Source organism: Hippocampus comes, unplaced genomic scaffold (genome assembly GCF_001891065.2).
Source record: "Hippocampus comes isolate QL1 unplaced genomic scaffold, H_comes_QL1_v1.1 scaffold326, whole genome shotgun sequence".
In the NCBI taxonomy this organism is placed as follows: Eukaryota; Metazoa; Chordata; class Actinopteri; order Syngnathiformes; family Syngnathidae; genus Hippocampus; species Hippocampus comes.
Window position 1 is genome coordinate 120148 of NW_017805930.1, and position 24217 is coordinate 144364.

At 34.1% G+C, this 24217-nt stretch overlaps 2 protein-coding genes across 2 annotated transcripts; both read right to left on the reverse strand.

The window, feature by feature from the left end:
* Positions 1-13: 13 nt before the first annotated feature.
* si:dkey-119f1.1 (Structural maintenance of chromosomes protein 6-like) lies at positions 14-16656 on the reverse strand. Its single transcript, XM_019889841.1, has 27 exons — positions 16534-16656; positions 16151-16286; positions 15264-15399; positions 15001-15106; positions 14068-14204; positions 13236-13297; positions 13074-13154; positions 12888-12989; positions 12475-12594; positions 12286-12384; positions 12075-12221; positions 11904-11992; positions 11668-11832; positions 11325-11503; positions 10108-10309; positions 9913-10027; positions 8822-8982; positions 8593-8728; positions 8402-8482; positions 8158-8328; positions 7817-7954; positions 7603-7748; positions 2013-2138; positions 1757-1862; positions 1525-1677; positions 1357-1454; positions 14-953 (listed from the first exon to the last, which is right to left on the reverse strand). The coding sequence occupies exons 2-27, from the start codon at positions 16265-16267 to the stop codon at positions 866-868; spliced, it is 3261 nt and encodes a 1086-aa protein (XP_019745400.1). The 5' UTR covers positions 16268-16286; positions 16534-16656; the 3' UTR covers positions 14-865.
* Positions 16657-18113: 1457 nt separating this feature from the next.
* Positions 18114-23754, reverse strand: bri3 (brain protein I3). The gene is made up of 3 exons (XM_019889840.1): positions 23234-23754; positions 21417-21525; positions 18114-20207 (listed from the first exon to the last, which is right to left on the reverse strand). Exons 1-3 carry the CDS (start codon positions 23400-23402, stop codon positions 20075-20077), a joined length of 411 nt encoding a protein of 136 aa, XP_019745399.1. The 5' UTR covers positions 23403-23754; the 3' UTR covers positions 18114-20074.
* Positions 23755-24217: the final 463 nt, after the last annotated feature.

The following is a 24217-nucleotide window of genomic DNA, read 5'->3' on the forward strand; positions in this document are numbered from 1 at the left end:
AAGTCCTGTAGTGTTTTTTTTTTACGCTTGTTTTAAGTCATCATATTCAAAAAATATGTACTGTAGGACAGTGATTTTAATGGGGAATAAGTCTTGAAAGTTGTCATTTCACTTGAAAGTCATTTTCCCAGAATAAAGTTTAAATTTTACAAAAAAAATGTCTCCATTGTTAAAGACAAAGCGCCACAAAAATGTCATACCATTTTTAATCATTACTTTTTATATATATATATATTAAAAAAACTTAAGTGTAATTTTATGACAGCTGTTTGGAAAGCAGTTTTTGCACCAAGAGATCAGCTATCATTCTAGATTAGATTAGATGGAAGAATCCACACTACTAAACCCATGCAAAATGTGAAAGTGCAAACCTTTATTATGTGCGCAGAAACACATTTGAAATAAATCCTTTTAAAGTGGGAAGTCAGTCCAAAAATTCTCTTTACAATGGGCCCTCACGAGCCTAAACACGGCATTCTGATTAGTCTTGCGTGTCTGGAATATGAATTACGGAGCAAATGTTTTTACACATCTCAGGGGGCGGCCATGACATCACCGTTGCTCAGAGCTCAGGTAAAGACCAATCATCGCTCACCTGTTTTCTGAGTTTGGTCATGTGACATCTGCAAGATGAGCCGTGACTGGTGATTACCTGAGTCTTGACAAAACAAAACAAAACAAAAAAAAAAAAAAAAGCAGCAAAATGGCCACTCCCTGAAACGCAATATTACTAGTGGAGCCGCATAGAAAATATTGTAAAGAAAATGTTGGGTCGACTTCCCCCTTTAAGATATATTTTGGTCAACATATTTTGAAAACAAATACTTGTTACTGAAGGGGAGGGGCTAGTGCTAGAACTTGCCCATTAGGATTTATCTTCCTCTTGGTTTTCCTGGCCTCTTTGCGGATCTTTGAGACGGAGGATGGTGAGGAGATCCGTTTCTGGAAGAGAACTTAAAGAGGAGAAGGAAAATGTACAATGTTTTTGGAAGAATGAAATAGTTCATGAGAAAAAAAAAAAAAAGTCTGATTACAGCGAACCCGCTATACAGTGGCGCCTTGTGATTCGTGTGACTGAGTTTTTCAAGATGCGTGCCTTCAGAGGAGGATTTTTATTTTATTTTTTTTGCTTTGTCTTGTGAGCAAAACTTGGACATACGAGTTTTCTCTATGGTGGCAGTTTGGCACATACTAAAAACAACAACAAAATAAATATTCAAAATAGAGGCTTCAAGCTGTTCATTGCCAATTCCAGCCCTCAACTAAGAGCTTTGGTGTTGTTGCTGTTATGGAACACTTGAGCAAAAATCATTAGGAGCCAAATAATCGAACGATATTGATGATATGAGCGATTACCTCATGCTTTGTGGCGTGAGGAAGATAAACTGCCGGTAGCGTTGGCCATCGGCCACTTGCAGCATCATGTCCATTGAGATCCTCCGATTGACCATGTCCTAAATTCAACATCATAGCGCACTTTCAAGACGAGCTCTTCTCTGAGCACTGAAACAAAACGTCACGCACCATATAAACATCAAATTCATCCAGGCAGCGGAAGGGTGCCTCCGTGATGGCCCAGAGTGAGAGGACGAAGCACACGGTGGAGAAAGAGCGCTCTCCCCCCGAAAGGGAGCGCATGTTGACCCAATCGTGCTCGCTTCCTTTTCCAGGCTGCACCTGTACCGGGATGAGGAAAAAAAAAAAAAAAAGTTCTTGCCTCGGTTGCAGAAAAATTATTTTCAGGGGGCATTCTCACAGAGATGGTGAGGGTCTCGTTCTTGTGGTCAAAGTTCATGGTCCCCGTGTAGCCTCTCTGCGCCAGCATGCTGCTGAAGTAATATTGACAACGCGCCGACAGGAACCTGAAGTCAAGAAGGTGCGGCGACTTTAAAAGCAGTCGCAGTACTTGGGAGAAAGAAGTCCAATTACCCCATGGGGATGATTAAAGTTTTCTGAATCTGAATCTGAACTGAATCTGAAGCGTGGGGAGCGGGGTTGCTTTCCTCGCTTACCTCCTCAGGTCACCGAAAACCTTCAGTCTTCGATTCATCACTCTATCCAGGCTTTTGATAAACAGATTGAGGTTCTTCATCTGCTGTGCGGTGTTCTTGTACTTGGCCAGAGCATCACGGTACTCTCTGCAACGGTCAATACATTTCAGCGTCCGACAGAAACAGTGGCCCGATGGCCCGGGGCCACCACGTAACCATGTCGGGCAGTGAGAAATACAAGTGTTTTTTTTTTGTTTTTATATATATATATATATATATATATATATATATATATATATATATATATATATATATATATATATATATATATATATATATATATATATATATATATATATATATATATATATATATATATATATATATATATATATATATATATATATATATATATATATATATATATATATATATATATATATATATATATATATATATATATATATATATATATATATATATATATATATATATATATATATATATATATATATATATATATATATATATATATATATATATATATATATATATATATATATATATATATATATATATATATATATATATATATATATATATATATATATATATATATATATATATATATATATATATATATATATATATATATATATATATATATATATATATATATATATATATATATATATATATATATATATATATATATATATATATATATATATATATATATATATATATATATATATATATATATATATATATATATATATATATATATATATATATATATATATATATATATATATATATATATATATATATATATATATATATATATATATATATATATATATATATATATATATATATATATATATATATATATATATATATATATATATATATATATATATATATATATATATATATATATATATATATATATATATATATATATATATATATATATATATATATATATATATATATATATATATATATATATATATATATATATATATATATATATATATATATATATATATATATATATATATATATATATATATATATATATATATATATATATATATATATATATATATATATATATATATATATATATATATATATATATATATATATATATATATATATATATATATATATATATATATATATATATATATATATATATATATATATATATATATATATATATATATATATATATATATATATATATATATATATATATATATATATATATATATATATATATATATATATATATATATATATATATATATATATATATATATATATATATATATATATATATATATATATATATATATATATATATATATATATATATATATATATATATATATATATATATATATATATATATATATATATATATATATATATATATATATATATATATATATATATATATATATATATATATATATATATATATATATATATATATATATATATATATATATATATATATATATATATATATATATATATATATATATATATATATATATATATATATATATATATATATATATATATATATATATATATATATATATATATATATATATATATATATATATATATATATATATATATATATATATATATATATATATATATATATATATATATATATATATATATATATATATATATATATATATATATATATATATATATATATATATATATATATATATATATATATATATATATATATATATATATATATATATATATATATATATATATATATATATATATATATATATATATATATATATATATATATATATATATATATATATATATATATATATATATATATATATATATATATATATATATATATATATATATATATATATATATATATATATATATATATATATATATATATATATATATATATATATATATATATATATATATATATATATATATATATATATATATATATATATATATATATATATATATATATATATATATATATATATATATATATATATATATATATATATATATATATATATATATATATATATATATATATATATATATATATATATATATATATATATATATATATATATATATATATATATATATATATATATATATATATATATATATATATATATATATATATATATATATATATATATATATATATATATATATATATATATATATATATATATATATATATATATATATATATATATATATATATATATATATATATATATATATATATATATATATATATATATATATATATATATATATATATATATATATATATATATATATATATATATATATATATATATATATATATATATATATATATATATATATATATATATATATATATATATATATATATATATATATATATATATATATATATATATATATATATATATATATATATATATATATATATATATATATATATATATATATATATATATATATATATATATATATATATATATATATATATATATATATATATATATATATATATATATATATATATATATATATATATATATATATATATATATATATATATATATATATATATATATATATATATATATATATATATATATATATATATATATATATATATATATATATATATATATATATATATATATATATATATATATATATATATATATATATATATATATATATATATATATATATATATATATATATATATATATATATATATATATATATATATATATATATATATATATATATATATATATATATATATATATATATATATATATATATATATATATATATATATATATATATATATATATATATATATATATATATATATATATATATATATATATATATATATATATATATATATATATATATATATATATATATATATATATATATATATATATATATATATATATATATATATATATATATATATATATATATATATATATATATATATATATATATATATATATATATATATATATATATATATATATATATATATATATATATATATATATATATATATATATATATATATATATATATATATATATATATATATATATATATATATATATATATATATATATATATATATATATATATATATATATATATATATATATATATATATATATATATATATATATATATATATATATATATATATATATATATATATATATATATATATATATATATATATATATATATATATATATATATATATATATATATATATATATATATATATATATATATATATATATATATATATATATATATATATATATATATATATATATATATATATATATATATATATATATATATATATATATATATATATATATATATATATATATATATATATATATATATATATATATATATATATATATATATATATATATATATATATATATATATATATATATATATATATATATATATATATATATATATATATATATATATATATATATATATATATATATATATATATATATATATATATATATATATATATATATATATATATATATATATATATATATATATATATATATATATATATATATATATATATATATATATATATATATATATATATATATATATATATATATATATATATATATATATATATATATATATATATATATATATATATATATATATATATATATATATATATATATATATATATATATATATATATATATATATATATATATATATATATATATATATATATATATATATATATATATATATATATATATATATATATATATATATATATATATATATATATATATATATATATATATATATATATATATATATATATATATATATATATATATATATATATATATATATATATATATATATATATATATATATATATATATATATATATATATATATATATATATATATATATATATATATATATATATATATATATATATATATATATATATATATATATATATATATATATATATATATATATATATATATATATATATATATATATATATATATATATATATATATATATATATATATATATATATATATATATATATATATATATATATATATATATATATATATATATATATATATATATATATATATATATATATATATATATATATATATATATATATATATATATATATATATATATATATATATATATATATATATATATATATATATATATATATATATATATATATATATATATATATATATATATATATATATATATATATATATATATATATATATATATATATATATATATATATATATATATATATATATATATATATATATATATATATATATATATATATATATATATATATATATATATATATATATATATATATATATATATATATATATATATATATATATATATATATATATATATATATATATATATATATATATATATATATATATATATATATATATATATATATATATATATATATATATATATATATATATATATATATATATATATATATATATATATATATATATATATATATATATATATATATATATATATATATATATATATATATATATATATATATATATATATATATATATATATATATATATATATATATATATATATATATATATATATATATATATATATATATATATATATATATATATATATATATATATATATATATATATATATATATATATATATATATATATATATATATATATATATATATATATATATATATATATATATATATATATATATATATATATATATATATATATATATATATATATATATATATATATATATATATATATATATATATATATATATATATATATATATATATATATATATATATATATATATATATATATATATATATATATATATATATATATATATATATATATATATATATATATATATATATATATATATATATATATATATATATATATATATATATATATATATATATATATATATATATATATATATATATATATATATATATATATATATATATATATATATATATATATATATATATATATATATATATATATATATATATATATATATATATATATATATATATATATATATATATATATATATATATATATAATCATGTAGATTTTTGGTTTTATCTGTACACTGCGCCGAAACAAGAGTGGGTGAAGTCTATTATGCCATTCAAGATTTTGGAAGCTGCCAACCTCAGTCCAGGAAAAGATGGACAAGCGGCTGAAATTCAGTGAAGCATTGTGAAAAAGGGAACATTTCTCTTGGGATTCTGCTTTTCACAATCTAAAGTATGTACAGTTGATAACAAAACTGCCCTTTGAGCGCGAATGGTTGTCTATATGTGCCATGGGATTGGCCGGCAGAGGCTCAAAATGGAGGGTGAGGTGTTATTTGAGATTTCTGCATAAAAGGCACCTGATAATCTCCTCGCGGTCGCCCTCTTGCTCCTGCTGGGTGGTGATCTTCACCTTGAGGCGGCTGATCTCCGTGTCCAAGCTCCTGGCATTGCGCTCCACTTCAAGGCGCTCGGGCCAGATCTCTCTGGCTTTGGAAATGCTTACCTGCAACAGAATCCGCCGAGGGGCAGCCTGCTGAATCCTTCCGAAATGTACACCGCGCACGTTCCTACCTGAACTTCCTGCTCCTTATTCTGCAGAGTGGCTTCCAGCTCTTGGATGCTTTGGAGATGGCTGTTGCGCTTGTCGTCGTAGTACTTTTTGTTATGCTTGCACTTCATCACCGCCTGTTCCACTTTGATCAGCTCCTCCTTTGCAACGACACGGGGGGATGGGGGGGTCACAAGTGAGGCTGTTGGGACACGCTTGTGGATATTCTCATTCATCCGGGTCACCGAATCTTTCGCAACTGGACTGCTCTGTTTGTTTTGGAAGACGCTTCGCCTCTCATCCGAAAAGGCTTTTCATCACTTCATGCAAAAAAGCTTGCTTGAGAGCGTTGGAGGCATCTTACCTTGACCACGTCTAACTCCTCGGCGATGATGTTGATCCGCTCCTTGTGCCGCTGGTACTCCTGCTCCGCTTTCTCATAGTTCTCCTTGAGCTCCGACGTCCGGGCTTTTTCCTCCTCGCACTTTCTGATCTTGTTGGAGATCTTGGCGACAATCTCCTGAAGGTCCTCCTCCTGAAAAGTTGACAGTTAAGTCGAGCGGCGGGACTGCGCCCCCACCCTGCCAACAGCGGACTCGGTAACCAACCAGCGGCTTGAGGTCCTCCAACTGAGGCTCTTCCAAATTCTGGAGGTCTGACAGCTCCAGTCGATACTTTGTGGCTTTGTCCTGTAATAAATGAAGAGTTCCACATTTATGATTACACTCGGCATAAATTAAATAACATTTCACAACAAAGTCAACTTGACAAAAAAAAAAAAAAAAAAAAAAAGCAATACTTTGACGTTCTTTATTTCTGCGTGGGCTTTCTTTTCCAGGCTCTCGTTCAGTTTGATGTCGTCGTCCAACCTCTTCATTTGTTGATGCAAGCTCGCCGCCTGCGCTTTTTGAGTCTCCAACTCTCTTTGAAGGTGTCTGCGAAAGCAGTTAATCAAAGGACGACAACGCGGCGTTGCTTATTATGCATGCTTAACACGGGCGCCAATATTTCGCCTGGGAGATTTTCACCTGATCTCCTCCTCCACGTCCCCCGAGAGGCAGTTGGCTCGGGTCTGCTCGGCGGCGTAGCAGCGGTTGGTGAAAACCTGATCGCCGTCCTTGGAGAAAGCCTGGTAGCAATTTGGGGGCGGGTGTCCGGACATCATCACGCGACAAGCCTCAGCGCGATTCTACAGAGGAAGCGCGCAAACACGCAGTCAACTTAACCAAAGTGGCAGAAACCTTCAGAACAAGATACAGTAAACCCTGCCCCCGCATATTCATGGTTCTTCATTTGCATATTTGCTGGAACATCTCCGTTCTGTGCAGAAAAAATGCTCTACTTGTTGTCCAAGACATTTAAAGTATTACTTTGGTACCATCTGGTGGAAACATGGCTTCTTTCGGTTTAACACAATGATAGTTTTTGTCTATATTTGCGAGGTCCTTGAATGCATATCTTAAAGCATCAAAAGTGAAACTAAAGTATGCTTCTGCTTCACTACTACTACTAATATCATTGATTTAATATTACCTTTAGAGGCCCGAACTTTGGAATAAATTGGATTTATTTCTGTAGCAAACAATATTTGAACAGTACGTCAACTTCTGACTTTGACAAAAGTTATGAAAAATTGTCCCCGCCAAAAAATAATAAATCCTTCTGTCATTATTCTGGCATTTAGAAATAGAAATAACGAGTGCTGTCAAACGATTAAGATATTTAATCGCGATCAAATGTAAAATTTCATAGTTAACTCAGAATTCGCCGTAATTAATCACAGATTCTTATCTATTCAAAATTTCCTTTGATTTCTTTTTCTCCTGTTTTTCCCATTTTAATGCTCTCATTAACACGGAATCGTGGATCCGTTTTCTTTGTGCAAAATGCAAATATTTACTGAAACAACAATTTTGATTTTCAGTTTTACATGAACATTTTTCACTTGGAGCAGTTATTCAAACTTGGAGCACATTTTATGATTTTAGAGCAATCTGCTTTAATGTGGTGCCGCATTAATCTCGCGCGAAAAAAAATTAATCGAGTTAAAATTGTTTTAAATGAATGCCGATAATAACGCGTTAAACTGACAGCACTAGAAATAACGTTGATACAGTACCTTGATAAGCAAAATGTTCTCAATGCCCCTTTGATCGATCAGACAATTGGCCACAACCGGGTCGTCGATTTCTAGAGTTTGAAGCACAGAGGGGTAGTCCGGGTGGTTCACAGCCCTAAATGAGACAAACCAAGTCAACCTCGACTCTGGATTTGTACACGTTCGCTGTTCAGTTCCGGCTGAAGCCTCCCACACCTCCTTCTTGTATCATGGACGCGTGGGAGAAACTTGCTGGTGATGATTGGAGGCCTGCGGCCGGACGGCAGGACTTTGGCCATGAGACCTTTCAACACTTTCTCATCATCGTAGTTGTCACAGGTGAAGGTCTGCAGCAGACTTTGTAAACACACCTCGATGGCGAGAGCCTGCTGCGGGTCTTTCAGCTTGAACAGATAACCTGCAGTGCAGACGTTTAATGGTTTTAAAGCGGGTAAAAATCACAGTTTCACTTTTTTTTTCTCTCCACTGTGACATAAAATCAGATACAATGGTACCTCTACTTACAAAATTAATTGGTTCTGGAAGACATTTCTGAACTAGAAAATTTTGAAAGTAAAGGTGCGTTTTCCATGTAAATGCCCTAATCCGTTCCAAGTCCCCCCAAAATTCAGACATAAATGTTTTCTAAAGCATAAAAATGCATCCAAATATATAACAAATACATGTTACAATTAGATTATTGCACAATAAATGACAGTTGTGCATTATGTAAAAAACAAAGAAAGAATAAAAATGATGGTCATTTCACTTTTAACTGTGTCTCCATCTTTTTTTTGCCCTTTTTAGTTCATGTTCTCTCAGAAGTGGTTTTTGCCTGGCGTTGTGTAAAAAATTCATCCAAGGATGTTTGCTTTTGTCGGCTTTTAACAATCCTTTGAAAATGTCCAAGGCAAACATCAACATAGTGAGCGATCGCCCGACTGGTGAACACTTTTTCTGGGTGATTCACATTTATACAAAACTATCGGAACACGTCATAGGCCAATGACAAGGTCGCTGCATCGACACATATCTATCTATTTATCTATCTACACACAAAGACACATATGGTTGAGGTCCCTCTTAGCCAATGGGATGCTAGGAAGATGCTCGGTAATAGCCAATGGCAGAGTAAGTATGTTGGGTTCAAGAAACTCGGATCTGCGAGTAGCAGCCCATACTTGATTTTTACTTTTCGTATCTTGAAATTTCTTTCGTAACAAGTGGCAATATTTTCCTGTCGAGGCGTTTCGTAACTTGAGAATTCCATATGAAGAGACGTTCGTAAGTAGAGGTACCACTGTATAGAGTATATGTAGTAAACTTTGCTTTCATCTGTATGTCTTGAAGTGGCGGTATCCAAACTACGAACCGGGGGACCATTTGGCTCTCGCTATATTGGAGGTGCATGGAATTATAGAGTCTAACATTACCCAGGGGCCCTCGAGGCTTGTGCTTGAATCGACCCTGCTTGTGAGCATCCTGGATGGCGGAGAGCAGCGCGGGCATGTGTTCGCCAAAGCGCCGCAGCTGATTGGATCGACTGCCTTCCATCATCCGCAAGCTCCGACTGCGGGCTTCCATGGAACCCTTCAGCGTATCGTACTCTTGTCTGAAGGCACATCAAGAGGCAATCACAAACTGTTGCCATCTAAAAACGCATCACCTGTTCATTGAGCCGAGGGGCAGCGACACACTATTTCCACGATCGCAAGAGATTATTCCCATGTATAACTATGTTCATAGCTTTCCATTGACTTTTTTTTTTCTTCTTACCGTAACTTTCCATGTTCCTCATTGGCACTCGTGCGGGCGTGCTGATACTGGCCAATCTGCTGATCCAGAGTTGACATCCGGTGATTCAGATCTTCCAGGTGGCACTGGATGCGCTGCATGCTCTCGGCCTTGGCCTGCCTCGCCGACCCTGTTGCCTGGTTGATGCTGGAAAGGTGCGCAAAGTGAGAACCACCGGGAAGGGGAAGGCGCTGGACGGTACCGTTCGTACATTGCACCTAAGCCGCAGATCATTTATCTTCGAGGACAGCTGAGCCTTGTCCTTCTCGAGGTCCCTCAGGTTCACCTGACATCTGTGGACTGCAACCTGGAAAGAGGCACACAATTAAAGTCAACGCCTTGGACGGCCATTGTGTCGAAACCGAAGAGGCTAAAGGGCAACCGCTAACCTCGCTGGACTTAAGCAGAGAGTCGTGTCTCTGTGCCTCGGCTTTGAGCTCGGCACATTTAGGCTCCAGTTCCTGGGCCTGCTGTGTGACGCCTTCCAGCTGTTCCTGGATTTGTTTGGACTGCATCTCGGCCTCCTTGACCTTGTTCTGGAAGCGGAGGCACGCTCTTCAATGTGGACGGAACCGCTCGAGGCTTCTGTGGCGTTATTACCTTCCATTCATTCACTTTGTCGTCGTATTTCTGCGTGGATTGTTGATTGGCCTGGAGTTTCTCTTTCATTGGCTCGAGCTCCTTCTCCATCTCCATCACCTGCCAAAAAGTCACCACGCCCACCCCAAAATATCATTTCAGATATGGTCACTCGACTTTCTTCTGTGATTCAAGAGCAAATGGGCTTACCAGAGCCCAGGCCATCTGCTTCTGTAACTCCTCCAGCTTGGTGCGCATCTCATCAGTCGACGACAGGTTCTTGTAACGGTCCTCTCTCTCCATGTACTTTTGCTTCAGCTCTTTCAGGTACTGTGACACACATTCAAACAAACGACGCCTGAAAGGTCCATTATGACCGCAATCCATTCTGAGTCGCCGGTTGGCTGACATGTTCTCATTTCTCCTCACCCAAAAAAAAAAAAAAAAAAAAAACGCACAAGAAATCAATGTTAAGTTAATTTGACATTAAAAAAGTATTTAACCGCTATAAGACTACTTTTTTTTCCCTTTTGACAGCCTTTCAATAAATACGTTGTTCACGCATCATTTGTTTTAATGCCCAGCAATTTATGCCACTTACACCCTCCAAAAGCAATTGTTACCTCGCCGTGTTGTGCCACTTTATCTTCGGTCATATGCTTGGTGGCTTTGATGTGGACAAAGTCCTCTCTCATTTGTTCCAGTTGTGTGGCCTTCATAAAAAACTGAGCCAAAAAAAAAAAAAAAAAAAAGCCAAGTGATGAAAACGCTCTCGAACACAGAAAACACAAACTTCAAGAAAAGCAAACCTTGTATTTGTCTGCCTCTCCTTTGGAGTGCAGGAAGTACTTGCTCATCTCCTGGGTGAGAACTGACACAGGATTGTTGACCTTGAGTAAGAAAAAAAAGTCAGGTTGATCAACGCTCTCATACACGACCCATTCGATATTCTTCATTTGTATAACTGCTACCTGAATATTAAAATTGTCCAGAATTGACGCAAGCTCCTCCTTTTTGGATGAGATGATTTGACCTATAAAGAAAAACACAATTACAACTACAAAGAAGGGATAGCAGATTCTTTTGTGGAATGCATCTACTTCTCTGTTGCGGAAATCCCAGCAATATTGGAGAAATCTGCAGTTAATCGTGATGCGTTTTATTGGGTTTTTACAGTATACAATCTATAAAACACATAAAAGGCATGAGCGCTGCTGTCAACCCTCGCTCACGCCCAGACACTCGCTGACGTCACCCGCCACCCCACCAGGTCCCTGCTTTTTGATTGCTATTATTTTAGTCGATTCTTCCTAACTCATTTATTTCATAGTTCTTCTCTCAAGTTATATTGAAAGGTGAGTTTTTCAAGGATTCAATGGCTTTTTATCGTCGTGGCAACAGACGATTCCAGTATACGGCATGAAATATGATACGCAGGGTTGCAGGTTTAGCCCAGTAAACCCAAGACTTGTGAAAATTAAACAACGAAAAAGGAGACACTTATCCGCGGTTTGATTGTGTGCAACAATGCAATGCAGCAAAGGTGCGGCAGATTGCTGAATAAAAATCCAAGAGGCTTGAATTTCAGATCGTTTCAAGGTCATTTTATAGGTCGTATGTGTAAATATGGCAGTTTATTGATCTCATACAGACATTAACTACTGAGCCCCTTTGAAGTCAGTCGCTAATCTAAACAGCAGCACTGAAGCACCTAAATGGTCTCGCAGATGAACTGCGGCGACAGTATCAAACCTGACCGAACCACGTGTGTTAGCGTTGTGTTTGATGTCGACTCAAGTTTACCGCTTTGACTCTTCAGCTTGTACGTTCTCACTCCATCGTGGGTGAGCCTCAAGTCTATGATGATGGAAGGACCATACAGCTCAGGTTTGTAGGCGTCCTTCCCTTGGTTATGTAAGGTGATAGACACATCGGCCGAGCTATGACAACCGAGAAATAATAATGAGCATCACGGTGTATTAATCTAATTGGCACTGCATGTGTGTGCCCCATTTCATGAAAACACACAAATACAGTGGAAACTCCGAAGTGCAATGTGTTATGACTTCCAAGTTGTTCTCATTTCAAGGTTGCAATGTCCCGTGCTGATCAGGCCAAAATGGCATCAAATGTTTCTAAGTTTCAAAGAGAAGAAGATAGCTCCTCCAGCCAACACTGCGGTGTGCCGCTATGTTCGGAGTCATTTAACATCATTCCGATGATGCCACTATGCGTGGACACGGCGACCCCAAGTTAACAAGCCACATTAGGCAAAATGTGTTAACACTGCAAGCATTGTCCAGTGATTTTTTTTTTTTTGTTCCCAAGCTCAAGGACAAGAAAACCTTCAACTCAACGGGCACTGTTTTGAGTAACACGTTGACATTCACTTCCAAATATGGCTCAGGAAAAAGAAAGAAAAAGAAATGAAGGAAAAAGAAACTGTGGGAACAAAAAAGAAGAGAGCAAAAGAGATGAGAGAAGGGAGAGGGAAAGAGCAAAACATGAATACAGAGAGACATAGGGAGATTACAAATCATTATTCAAATCAATCGGGTAAAAGTGAGCAGATGTGTCACTTGAAAATAAACAGTCACAAATTATTGTACCGACATTATATTAGAAGTGGCCACTTGAACCTGCAGTGCAAATCCAACTTTCAAGCATCCATACAGGGGATGTAGCAGAAAATACTGTATACTAGATTGCAAATTTTGATCAGGCCAAGGCCTTTACCTTTCACCTTCCTTGACAAAACTCTTGAGGGATGATCCCCTGCTTGTGGCCTGCGCATTCCCGCCTAACGAAACAATGAGCGCTGTCAGGATGGCGCTCTTTCCACCTGCATGGAAAAAGGGCAGATTTCAAGCAGAATGACTAAAGAGATGGACAACAAGGAGCATTTCGCCTGAAAAAAAAATACAATTAGGGTCAGGCGATTTTTAATAAAAAACACCCACCCACCCCCGCAAAAAAAAAAAAAAAAAAGTTCCACTCACTTCCATTGCGGCCGACGACAAAGTTGATGTTGGACCCGAAGGTGATGGGGCCGAGGAAAGAGTGGCACATGAAGTTTTTCAACGTGATGCTCTCCACTATGCCGGCGTCACTTGGCACCTCACCCACACTTTGCTCCTAAACAGGCAAACAAAGTTGTTTTGAATAACAATTATCATATTTACATTTGACTTTAATTTAATCCCACTTGAAAGATGATGCATAAATTGGTGATAGTAGTAATACAAGCTACGAAAACGGTTTATTTATTATGCGCAGCAATGACAAGGCATCATCTTTAGTAGATCAACCATCAGTTATTTTTGCCAATCTATCCATAGCATCCACCACTTCAGCAATCGTTGATTGTTGCTATCCATCGGCGTCTTTTATCTTCATCAGCAAGTGTGTGATAAAAAGCCAAATTTTACACACTTGTCTATTAGGACATCCAACCACACAGCAAGATGTGACCATTTTAAAAGATAATAGCTTATATAAATGGATATGGGACTGTACGCTTTACAGGAGCTTCCACAGGCGCAAATAGCTACAGGTATTTTGCTCCGTCAAGCGGAGGGGGCGTTCCTACAAAAGCTGTGACGTAACGCGCAAAAGGTGAATCCACACACCCTCGCGGGACCATACTTCCTGTAACACAAACCACGTGACGTCGTTTGTTTGTTTTTTTTTTTTGGTTTTTTTGTTTTTTTAGTGCAAGTCACTCCTTTGTGCGCATTAAGGATGTGTTGCGTATCCATTAGTCGCATTTGTTTCTGCAATGTGAACGAGTACACATTAAAAAAAGATGTTATTGAACAAAAGTAAAAAAACTAATAAATAAAATTGGACGCCCTGCAGTGTGAACGTAGCCTATGAACGTGTTTACCTGTGTACAACGTCGAGACTCTCCCTCTTCGTCTTCATTTTCGTTTTCGTCATGCGGCTCGGACGCCAGCCGTTTGTGGGGTGTGAAGTTCACAGGACTACTTTTCCTTTTCTTCATTCTGTGCTCTTTCTTTTACCTAAAAAGAGGGAGTAAGGAAAAGGCTGAGCTTCTGCTGGCTGCTCACTGCCCGGCCATGAAACAAACTGCGACATTGTCTCCAGTATTTAACTTGACTGCACATCACAAACAAACCCAACACGGTAGCGTTAGCATTCGCTAGCTATCAAACGTCCGGTGACAGCAAAAATCGAGCAGTAGTTTGTTACCCGCTGAGATTATTCACGAGGTTTGGGTGACTTTCCGATTATGCGGAGGCAGCGTACCTTACGTTCGAACGACGTGACAGAAGACGAGTCAGTGAGCGGTGCAGGAGAAACAACTTGGTTTGCAAATCAAAATTCCAGCGCCAAGTGTTCTTATGGACATCTCGCGAGAGCACACAAAATCTATCTAGAGAGAGAGGCAGACAGACAGACGGAGAGAGACAGAGACAGAGACACACGTTTACACACATAGTATGGGGCTGCATGGTGAACGTTTGGTTAGCAAGTCCACCTCCGTGCAGAGGTCATGAGCCCGGCTTTCCCGGTGTGTACTTTGCATGTTCCCACGTACATGGGTTTTCTCCAGGTACATCGGTTTCCTCCCACATTCCAAAAACAAGCATGGTAGTGTTGGGGTAAGAGCGGCCTCCTCTTCCCCGCGTATTCGTTGAATTTCGGACGAGGAGAATGTTGGTTCTTCAAATAAAGGCTGGAGTCGATGAACAGTTCCTTCGAAGCTTTTAATAACAGAATATTCCGAATCAAAATTCCAGCGCCAAGTGTTCTTATGGACATCTCGCGAGAGCACACAAAATCTATCTCGTGCCTATCTTCCCTCCGCAGTGAATGATGCCGCTTACCCTACAATATATCGATATCTATATCTCTGATACACCTCTACATATATATATATAGATATAGATAGATAGATAGATAACATGGGTTTTCTCCAGGTACATCGGTTTCCTCCCACATTCCAAAAACAAGCATGGTAGTGTTGGGGTAAGAGCGGCCTCCTCTTCCCCGCGTATTCGTTGAATTTCGGACGAGGAGAATGTTGGTTCTTCAAATAAAGGCTGGAGTCGATGAACAGTTCCTTCGAAGCTTTTAATAACAGAATATTCCGGGCACCTGCGAATTAGACAATGGCTGCGCGTCACGAGTGCGAAGCAGGAAGAGATTCACATCATTTTTATACAATCAGAAGGGCGGTACCGAGACACAAAGTGTGATATCATAACTTTCGTTTCTCCAAAACCGATTCTGAGCTTGGCGCATTCCAAAGTGTGTGCGTCTTCAGCAGGGAGTATTCCAATTCCAGGTGATGATTGTTACAAGGACGCCAAGCTACACTGCGGGCATGGGAAAGTTATATAGCATGATCAAATATGAGTAGAATACAGACTTCAGTAGGTTGATTGAATGCTCAAAATTGTCCACAAGTGTGATTGTGAGCGCGAATGATTGTTTATCTATATGTGCCCTGCAATTGGCTGGCAACATGGTGCACCAATAATGTTCTTACACAATGTATCCTTTTAGCTTTCTGAAGCACTTTGCTACTTACTTTTAAATGGCAACTGCATTAATTACATGTATCATTGTCTCAAGTATTTGATTTTTTTTTTTAATATTTCAGCAGGTTTGGCGTTTTTTTTTCCCCCCAGTTGTTTTTGGTGGTGAACAAAACGTAAGACTCAAATTAAACAATCTGAGCCTTTGTGGTTGATTACAGTAGATGCCGAAAATAAAACACAATCACATTGGTTACAGTTCAATTTCTATTTTCATTAAGGATTCAGAGTAGTTCAAAGAGCTTTTCATGGGGAAAAGTTTTATGGAAACAATCAGTCCACAACTTGGGTAGCATATATTTAATATCAGAAACTAGTGCAGTATAACAGTATATGTAAAAAAAAAAAAAAAAAAAAAGTAAGAAGCTCAATCACAGGAGCAAGCGTGCACAGTGCTTGTTTCCAAAACCAAAAAAGTTCTTAGCCAAAAAACTTCTTTCGTATACCGATATAAGAGGACACCTTTGCTGGGATGGAAGACACAACATGTTTTGATTGTCTTGCAGAAGAAGGGGCCAACTAAATCTAATCCAGCTGTTTCATTTTTCAATAATTTCTGGGCTCACAACAAGAAAGGAGTCCACTTTTCAAACTGTGTTGGAGGTGAAAGTACCTGAGGTTGGCATTTTTGGCCCTGGAGAAGATGCAATAGGGAAAAAAAAAGAAAAGGGAAAAAAAAGCCAACAGAACGATCAACAAGATCAGTGCAAATATGGCCCCGGGAGATGAATAAATGATAAAATACGTTGCGGGCAGCTGTCCATTTTGTTTATATCCTTACTTCTTGGTTGTCCATCCAAAAATATGGGATTGTTCAGCAGCATTGAGCCTCAATGTGAAGTCAAAAAAAAAAAAAAAGTATCACTTCGTGATTGATGAAGAAAATAGTCTCTAAAATATAATCATCAGAGTCTACAATTTAGCATCTTTCATGTCAGCGGCAGCAGTTTGTGATAAGAAAACAAAAAAGGCATAAAAATACTGGATTGTTGTTGTATATATTCCTCAGAAAAGGGTCAAGAAATTGGGCTTTAGGGTCAAATTTCAGGATGGATCTAAAATGTGAATGTGCAGAGGCTAGGCCCTGGCATGGCCACTTTAGAGCGCCTCACTGTCGTCGCAACTGTGCGTGCATCACAATGAGAAAGGTGGAAGGACGGTGAGGGGAAAATAATGGGAAATGAACAAAAAAAATAAATAAATAAGCCTGACTTGACAGCCAGAGGGTGGACAAAAACTCTGTGCTGGTGTAGCCACTTTAGAGCACCTCGTCGTCAGTCACAAGTGTATGCAAGTTGGAAGCATGGGGAAGGGAAAAAAAAAGGTGGGGTCGGGGGGAGTCGGACTTGACAGGCACCATTTAGACACGGCCTTTGAGCCACAGTGTGTAAAAGCCACGCAACAACCTGGCAGGGCATATTGCAGCTACTGAGACTTGAATTTGACCTTCTCTAAACTTCTGAACACACTTCCAAGTGTTTGTTTCAGTATTTTTTTGCACAGCTTGCTGTCTTTTCACAAGGAGCTGGGCGGCAAAAGAATCCATGAATGGATCAATAAATTTCCTGGTTCACTTAGATATTGTATTTAAACCCTGTAGGGTGTTCGCTTCTGTGGGACCTGTTTTCGTTTCGCGTGAACAGAAAATGGGCAGAAATCTATTTTTTTAATCCTCCTTAGCCTTGTCTTATTTATTGTGAAGAACAACTCACCTCGATTATATACAGGATACATTTTGTGTTTCTGACCTTGCAACATGGTTGCAAAATTCAATTCCCTACACCTTCTGGTCTCATGTTGCCAAACATGGGACCAGAAGTGGGAGTAAGTCACTAAATAAGCAACAATGAATCATCGGGACTTCAAAAATGACACACTCAGAGTGGAAACAGCGACTAAGCTCAGAGTGTCACCGGTGTCATCAGCAGGTTGTAATAGAGAGACTGTAAGAGTCACAGAAAGGCGCACAAGTGGAAACGTTCATGGATTAAACACTGGAGTTAGCCGTTCAGATCCTTGTTAGAGAAGAGCAAGGTGTGCACAAAGTACTAAAACAAATTGGCCGCACATGCCAGAAACCGCCACTTCAGTTGCACGCGTGTATTCAAGTTGCCCGAAGGTCAAATTCAATTCACCTGAAAAGGTTACAATGCATTTTTAGTTTCCTCCTGAAATTTCACCCCAAAGCCCGATCTCCCAAACTTTTTGCGTATGGTGTATGTGTGTTTGACACTTGTTTGTGTGGTCTATCCAAAGGTGGCGCCGCAGTTGGGACATCGCCTCTGCCGCAGGGCGAAGCAGAAGAGGATGCCCAGCGGGAAGAAGAAAATCGCACACAGGATTCCCAGGCAGGTGAAGTCGTCCTCCAGAACGCCAACTCTGACAAATCAAGTGAGGAGGAAAGAAAAGTGACAGATTAAGCTCCCTTTAGTTATGCGAGCACTAAGGGCTGCCACAGTTGATTTTTTTTTTTTTTTAGAATTGATTAATCATTGTTGTTTGCTTGGTATTTTTGTGATTAAAAACAACAATAAAGCAATATTACAGGAGAGGGACTGATGTTGACAGTGAACAATTCCAAATGGTTAAATGTGATCAACACATCTGATCGATGCTACCTAGAGGATGAGCTTAAAATACATTGAAGGCCCTGGAAACTGAATTCATAGATTTGCTTCTAAACACATTATACCTGTTTAAAAACGATGAGAGAAAACATGTGCAAAAGACTCAAAACTTTGTAGCAGCCAATTGTGGAGTGACAGGTAACACAAATGACTTTTTCACGTAGTGACAGGTAGTTTGGGATTTTTTTTTCGTGCTTTCATAAATTAAATTGGCATTTAGAAACTGCATTTTGTATTTCCTTGGGTAGTCTCTGTGTGATATTAAAATTGGTTTGATGAACTGAAACCTTTGGTGTGATAAATATGCAATGAACACAGAAATCAGGAAGGAGGGGATACTTTTTCACAGCACTGTATTGTGTAATAAAGTAAACTACATATGTTTGAACTTCCTTCTTCTGTATGGATGAACAAGCATTTTTATTTGATTTCAATAATTTAGATCCCCCCCATCCCCCAGTTCAGTTTTTGTTGTTTCATGAACGATTCTAACTTTGGTGCATTATTGGACACGGACATATCGCAACCTGCCATGTCATGTTCCAATATTTACACAACCATTTCCTGAAAAAGATTTTTTAAAATTCAACCACCAATTCGCTGTTCTGCAAGTGAATTAGCAATTTACCTATAACCCCGTACGGCTCGGCTTGTGACTAACAGGATGCTGTCTGCCGTGTGGTTTTAAAAAAAAAAAAGTGTGAAAGCCATATCCACTCACAAGATACAAAATATGAATGTGTGTGTGTGTGTGTGCGTGTGTGTCATTGCTCAACTTCACATCAACCAATAATGACGGTGGTTGTACCAGTAAAGGGATGTAAACAGACATAAATGCTCCATTCATCACAGCGACCATGCTCCAATCACATTGCTCACTTTGTTCAGACAGATTTAAAATATTTTTTTTTTTTATTTTACAAGTGGTGACATCAGCTCTACGTGATTTGTGCGTCTTCACCTGCAGGCCGGGCAGCCCCCTACGACCACAACGGACGGTTGAATGACCGTGTAGGTTCCAGCGTAGGGCTGATGGGACACGGGCGCTCCCAATTGGCCTGGTGGGTAGCCTGCGGTTGAAAACAAACGTACACATGATTGCACAATGAACTTCTTTGAAGAGGTGAAAAAGACAGGAAGTTTCAAGTTTTTCCGACCTAATCAAGTTGGGACGTTAGGAAAGCACCCTCTCTGATCATCCTTACAACTCGAATTCAAACACATCTTTATTCTTTGGCTTTTGACTCAGCCTGAGACACTGTATTGTTTTGGTGTCCAGTTTCTTTCGAGTTCTTAATTCTTCTGTGCTTAAATTTGTATGTGTTTGCGTGTGTGTACATGTGTGTGGGTGATGAGGCGGGTTATCTCTGTGCTTATTATTCATTTTATTGTTTTGACGTGAAGCTGTTTTGCAATATGAAAAGTACTCTATAAAGTTTGATTGATTGATATTTGTGGTGTTTTAATCTTTTTATGTTATTCATGGGTTTCAACTGTCTGTGGTTGAGTGACCAATATTTGCTCCATGTACAGCACTTTGTACAGTGGAGTTGAATTTGGGTGAGTAACTTCCAGGTAATATTGATTAGGTTCAAGAGCTGTTGCTGTGAGCTTTGATACGAAGACATGCGATAACTGATAACACGTGTGTATGTGGGGTAGGGTGAGGGACACTTGGATTCACTGTACATTCTGTAATCATTAACAAGTCAAGCCACGTTCTGGTTCCTCAACACGTTGCAGGGACAGCTACGAGATTGTTTCTCTCTCAGTGCTAAAAGTGCGATCAACCAATACATACATACAACTGGGAAAAAAAAATACCGGTTATATATTTTAGAATATCAACTAAAATGCTTAAGGGGGTGGCCCGGTGGTCAAGCGCGTCGACCTCACAGTACAGAGATCGTGGGTTCGATACTGGGTCCGGCCTTCCTGTGTGGAGTTTGCATGTTCTGCATGCGTGGGTTTTCTCGGCGTACTCCGGTTTCCTCCCACATTCCAAAAACAGGCATGGCAGGCTGATTGAACACTCCAAATTGTCCGTAGGTGTGAGTGTGAGCACGGATGGTTGTTTGTCTGTGTGTGCCCTGCGACTGGCTGGCAACCAGTTCAGGGTGTCCTCTGCATTGCATTTCTTTTGGAATTGTTTGTTTTTCAGCTCTTGCTTCTACTTTTGCATTTAATAGTGGTCGTGGTGGTGGTACTCAAAGACTTGGAGATTACACAGCGTTTTAAATAAAAATTGTGATTTCAGCAATTTTTAAAGATGGTACTTGAAGTAAAAAGTTGGATGTTTATTTCTCTGATGCGTTAACCATATAGTCCATGATATATAATTCCCTCAACAGTGATTAGGAATAAAACTTTGAGTAAATAACTCTGAAGGGAGCAGTTGTCGTGGTTGTTCGTCGAAGTCCTACATCCGGGATTTAATCAAAACTTCCACCCAAACCTACTTTCGGGATACAGTCACGACTTCCGCCCTATCAACAATATTTTTTTACATTTCATTGCTACGAAAACGAACATGCTACTCATTGACGGCAAAACGTGTTCTTCATCTATTATATCGGGCATTACAGGGTCTACAATTGCTGAATGAGAAGGTTTTCAGCATATTTTATCCCCTTTACAGTGACGCTTGAAAGCAACACAACCCGCGCAGAACCACTCCGGAAGTGCGCGTCGGTGACTCATTTTCGAGTTAGCGCTCGTAAAGTTGAAACATGCGAAGATACGACACACAGAGCAGAATCGCTGGCTAGTCTTTCTCACCTTGGCCGCCTGGTGGGTACTGGTAGGGCGGCGGTGCTGCGGCCGGTATGGCCCCATAGCCGTGCGGCGGTGGCGGCGGCTGCGGCGCCGGGGGGCCATACTCGTAAGCCCCGGGGACGGCGTTGTAAGCAGGAGGTCTGTCACGAAGAATGGGTTTGTTGTCCACCATATCAGCCAAAGTTGTCCGGTGTGCTACGTAACTTTACGGGAAGGACGCCGAGGTGTGGTCAGCACTCTTAAGTTTGCCGTCAGTCCCCAAGAAGAAGTAAAAAAAACAAAAAGACACGACGGTGGTTCACAAAAAAAGACACTGCGTCAAAAACGAAAGTTGGTCGCTCTCCATGCGCCAACTTTGTCCTTCGCGACGCATCAAACCCCAGTTTACAACATTCACGTCGAGACGGGAATGTTCAGACATTTAACTAAATGCCATCGTTGCTCCTCCGGCGCTAGGACAACAATCGTGTGTCACCAAAGCGCATTGTAACTCCGTTCAACTCACACGGGCTTTTTTTTTGTCCTCTCTAGATTGTCACAAGAGAGAAATCATGTGATGAGCGGTTGGTGCTGCCCCGCAAGTGCCCAGGCTTCTTAAAGAGACAGTGCAACAAAACAAATGGCCTACTTCGAATCGTCGTCACCAGTATACATATTTCATGGATTTTAATTTTATGTATCACTGGCGTTGGGCAAATTCATTGCATCTCCAAAAGAATGAAAGCCACTTTCGACCAGATCGGCCTGTCTGGAAGGGGCGTCGCTAGGTTTTATAGGAAGGGGAGTCCTTGGCACCAATCTTAATAATGTAAATGCTCAGTGGGTTTAATAAACGAGTAGCGCAGACCGCAGGTGTCCCCTGGGTCATATTTAGCCAACCCCTTGCATTTTATAATATATGAATATATAATATAGCAGATTTGTATTACGTGAATGAACCACCTGTTGTTATACTGTATACTAATTGCCTAAAATGGACTGTTTTTA

Excerpts from the sequence above, each read along its gene's own strand:
- si:dkey-119f1.1 (XM_019889841.1), bottom strand. The coding sequence starts at position 16,267 with ATGAAGAAAAGGAAAAGTAGTCCTGTGAACTTCACACCCCACAAACGG. Across the intron at positions 14,205-15,000 it reads TTTGTCAAGGAAGGTGAAAG|CTCGGCCGATGTGTCTATCA; the intron begins GTAAAGGCCTTG and ends CGGTTGTCATAG. Across the intron at positions 13,298-14,067 it reads CAAGCTGAAGAGTCAAAGCG|GTCAAATCATCTCATCCAAA; the intron begins GTAAACTTGAGT and ends TTTTCTTTATAG.
- bri3 (XM_019889840.1), bottom strand. The coding sequence starts at position 23,402 with ATGGTGGACAACAAACCCATTCTTCGTGACAGACCTCCTGCTTACAAC. Across the intron at positions 21,526-23,233 it reads GTACCCACCAGGCGGCCAAG|GCTACCCACCAGGCCAATTG; the intron begins GTGAGAAAGACT and ends TTTCAACCGCAG. Across the intron at positions 20,208-21,416 it reads GGGGGCTGCCCGGCCTGCAG|AGTTGGCGTTCTGGAGGACG; the intron begins GTGAAGACGCAC and ends TTGATTTGTCAG.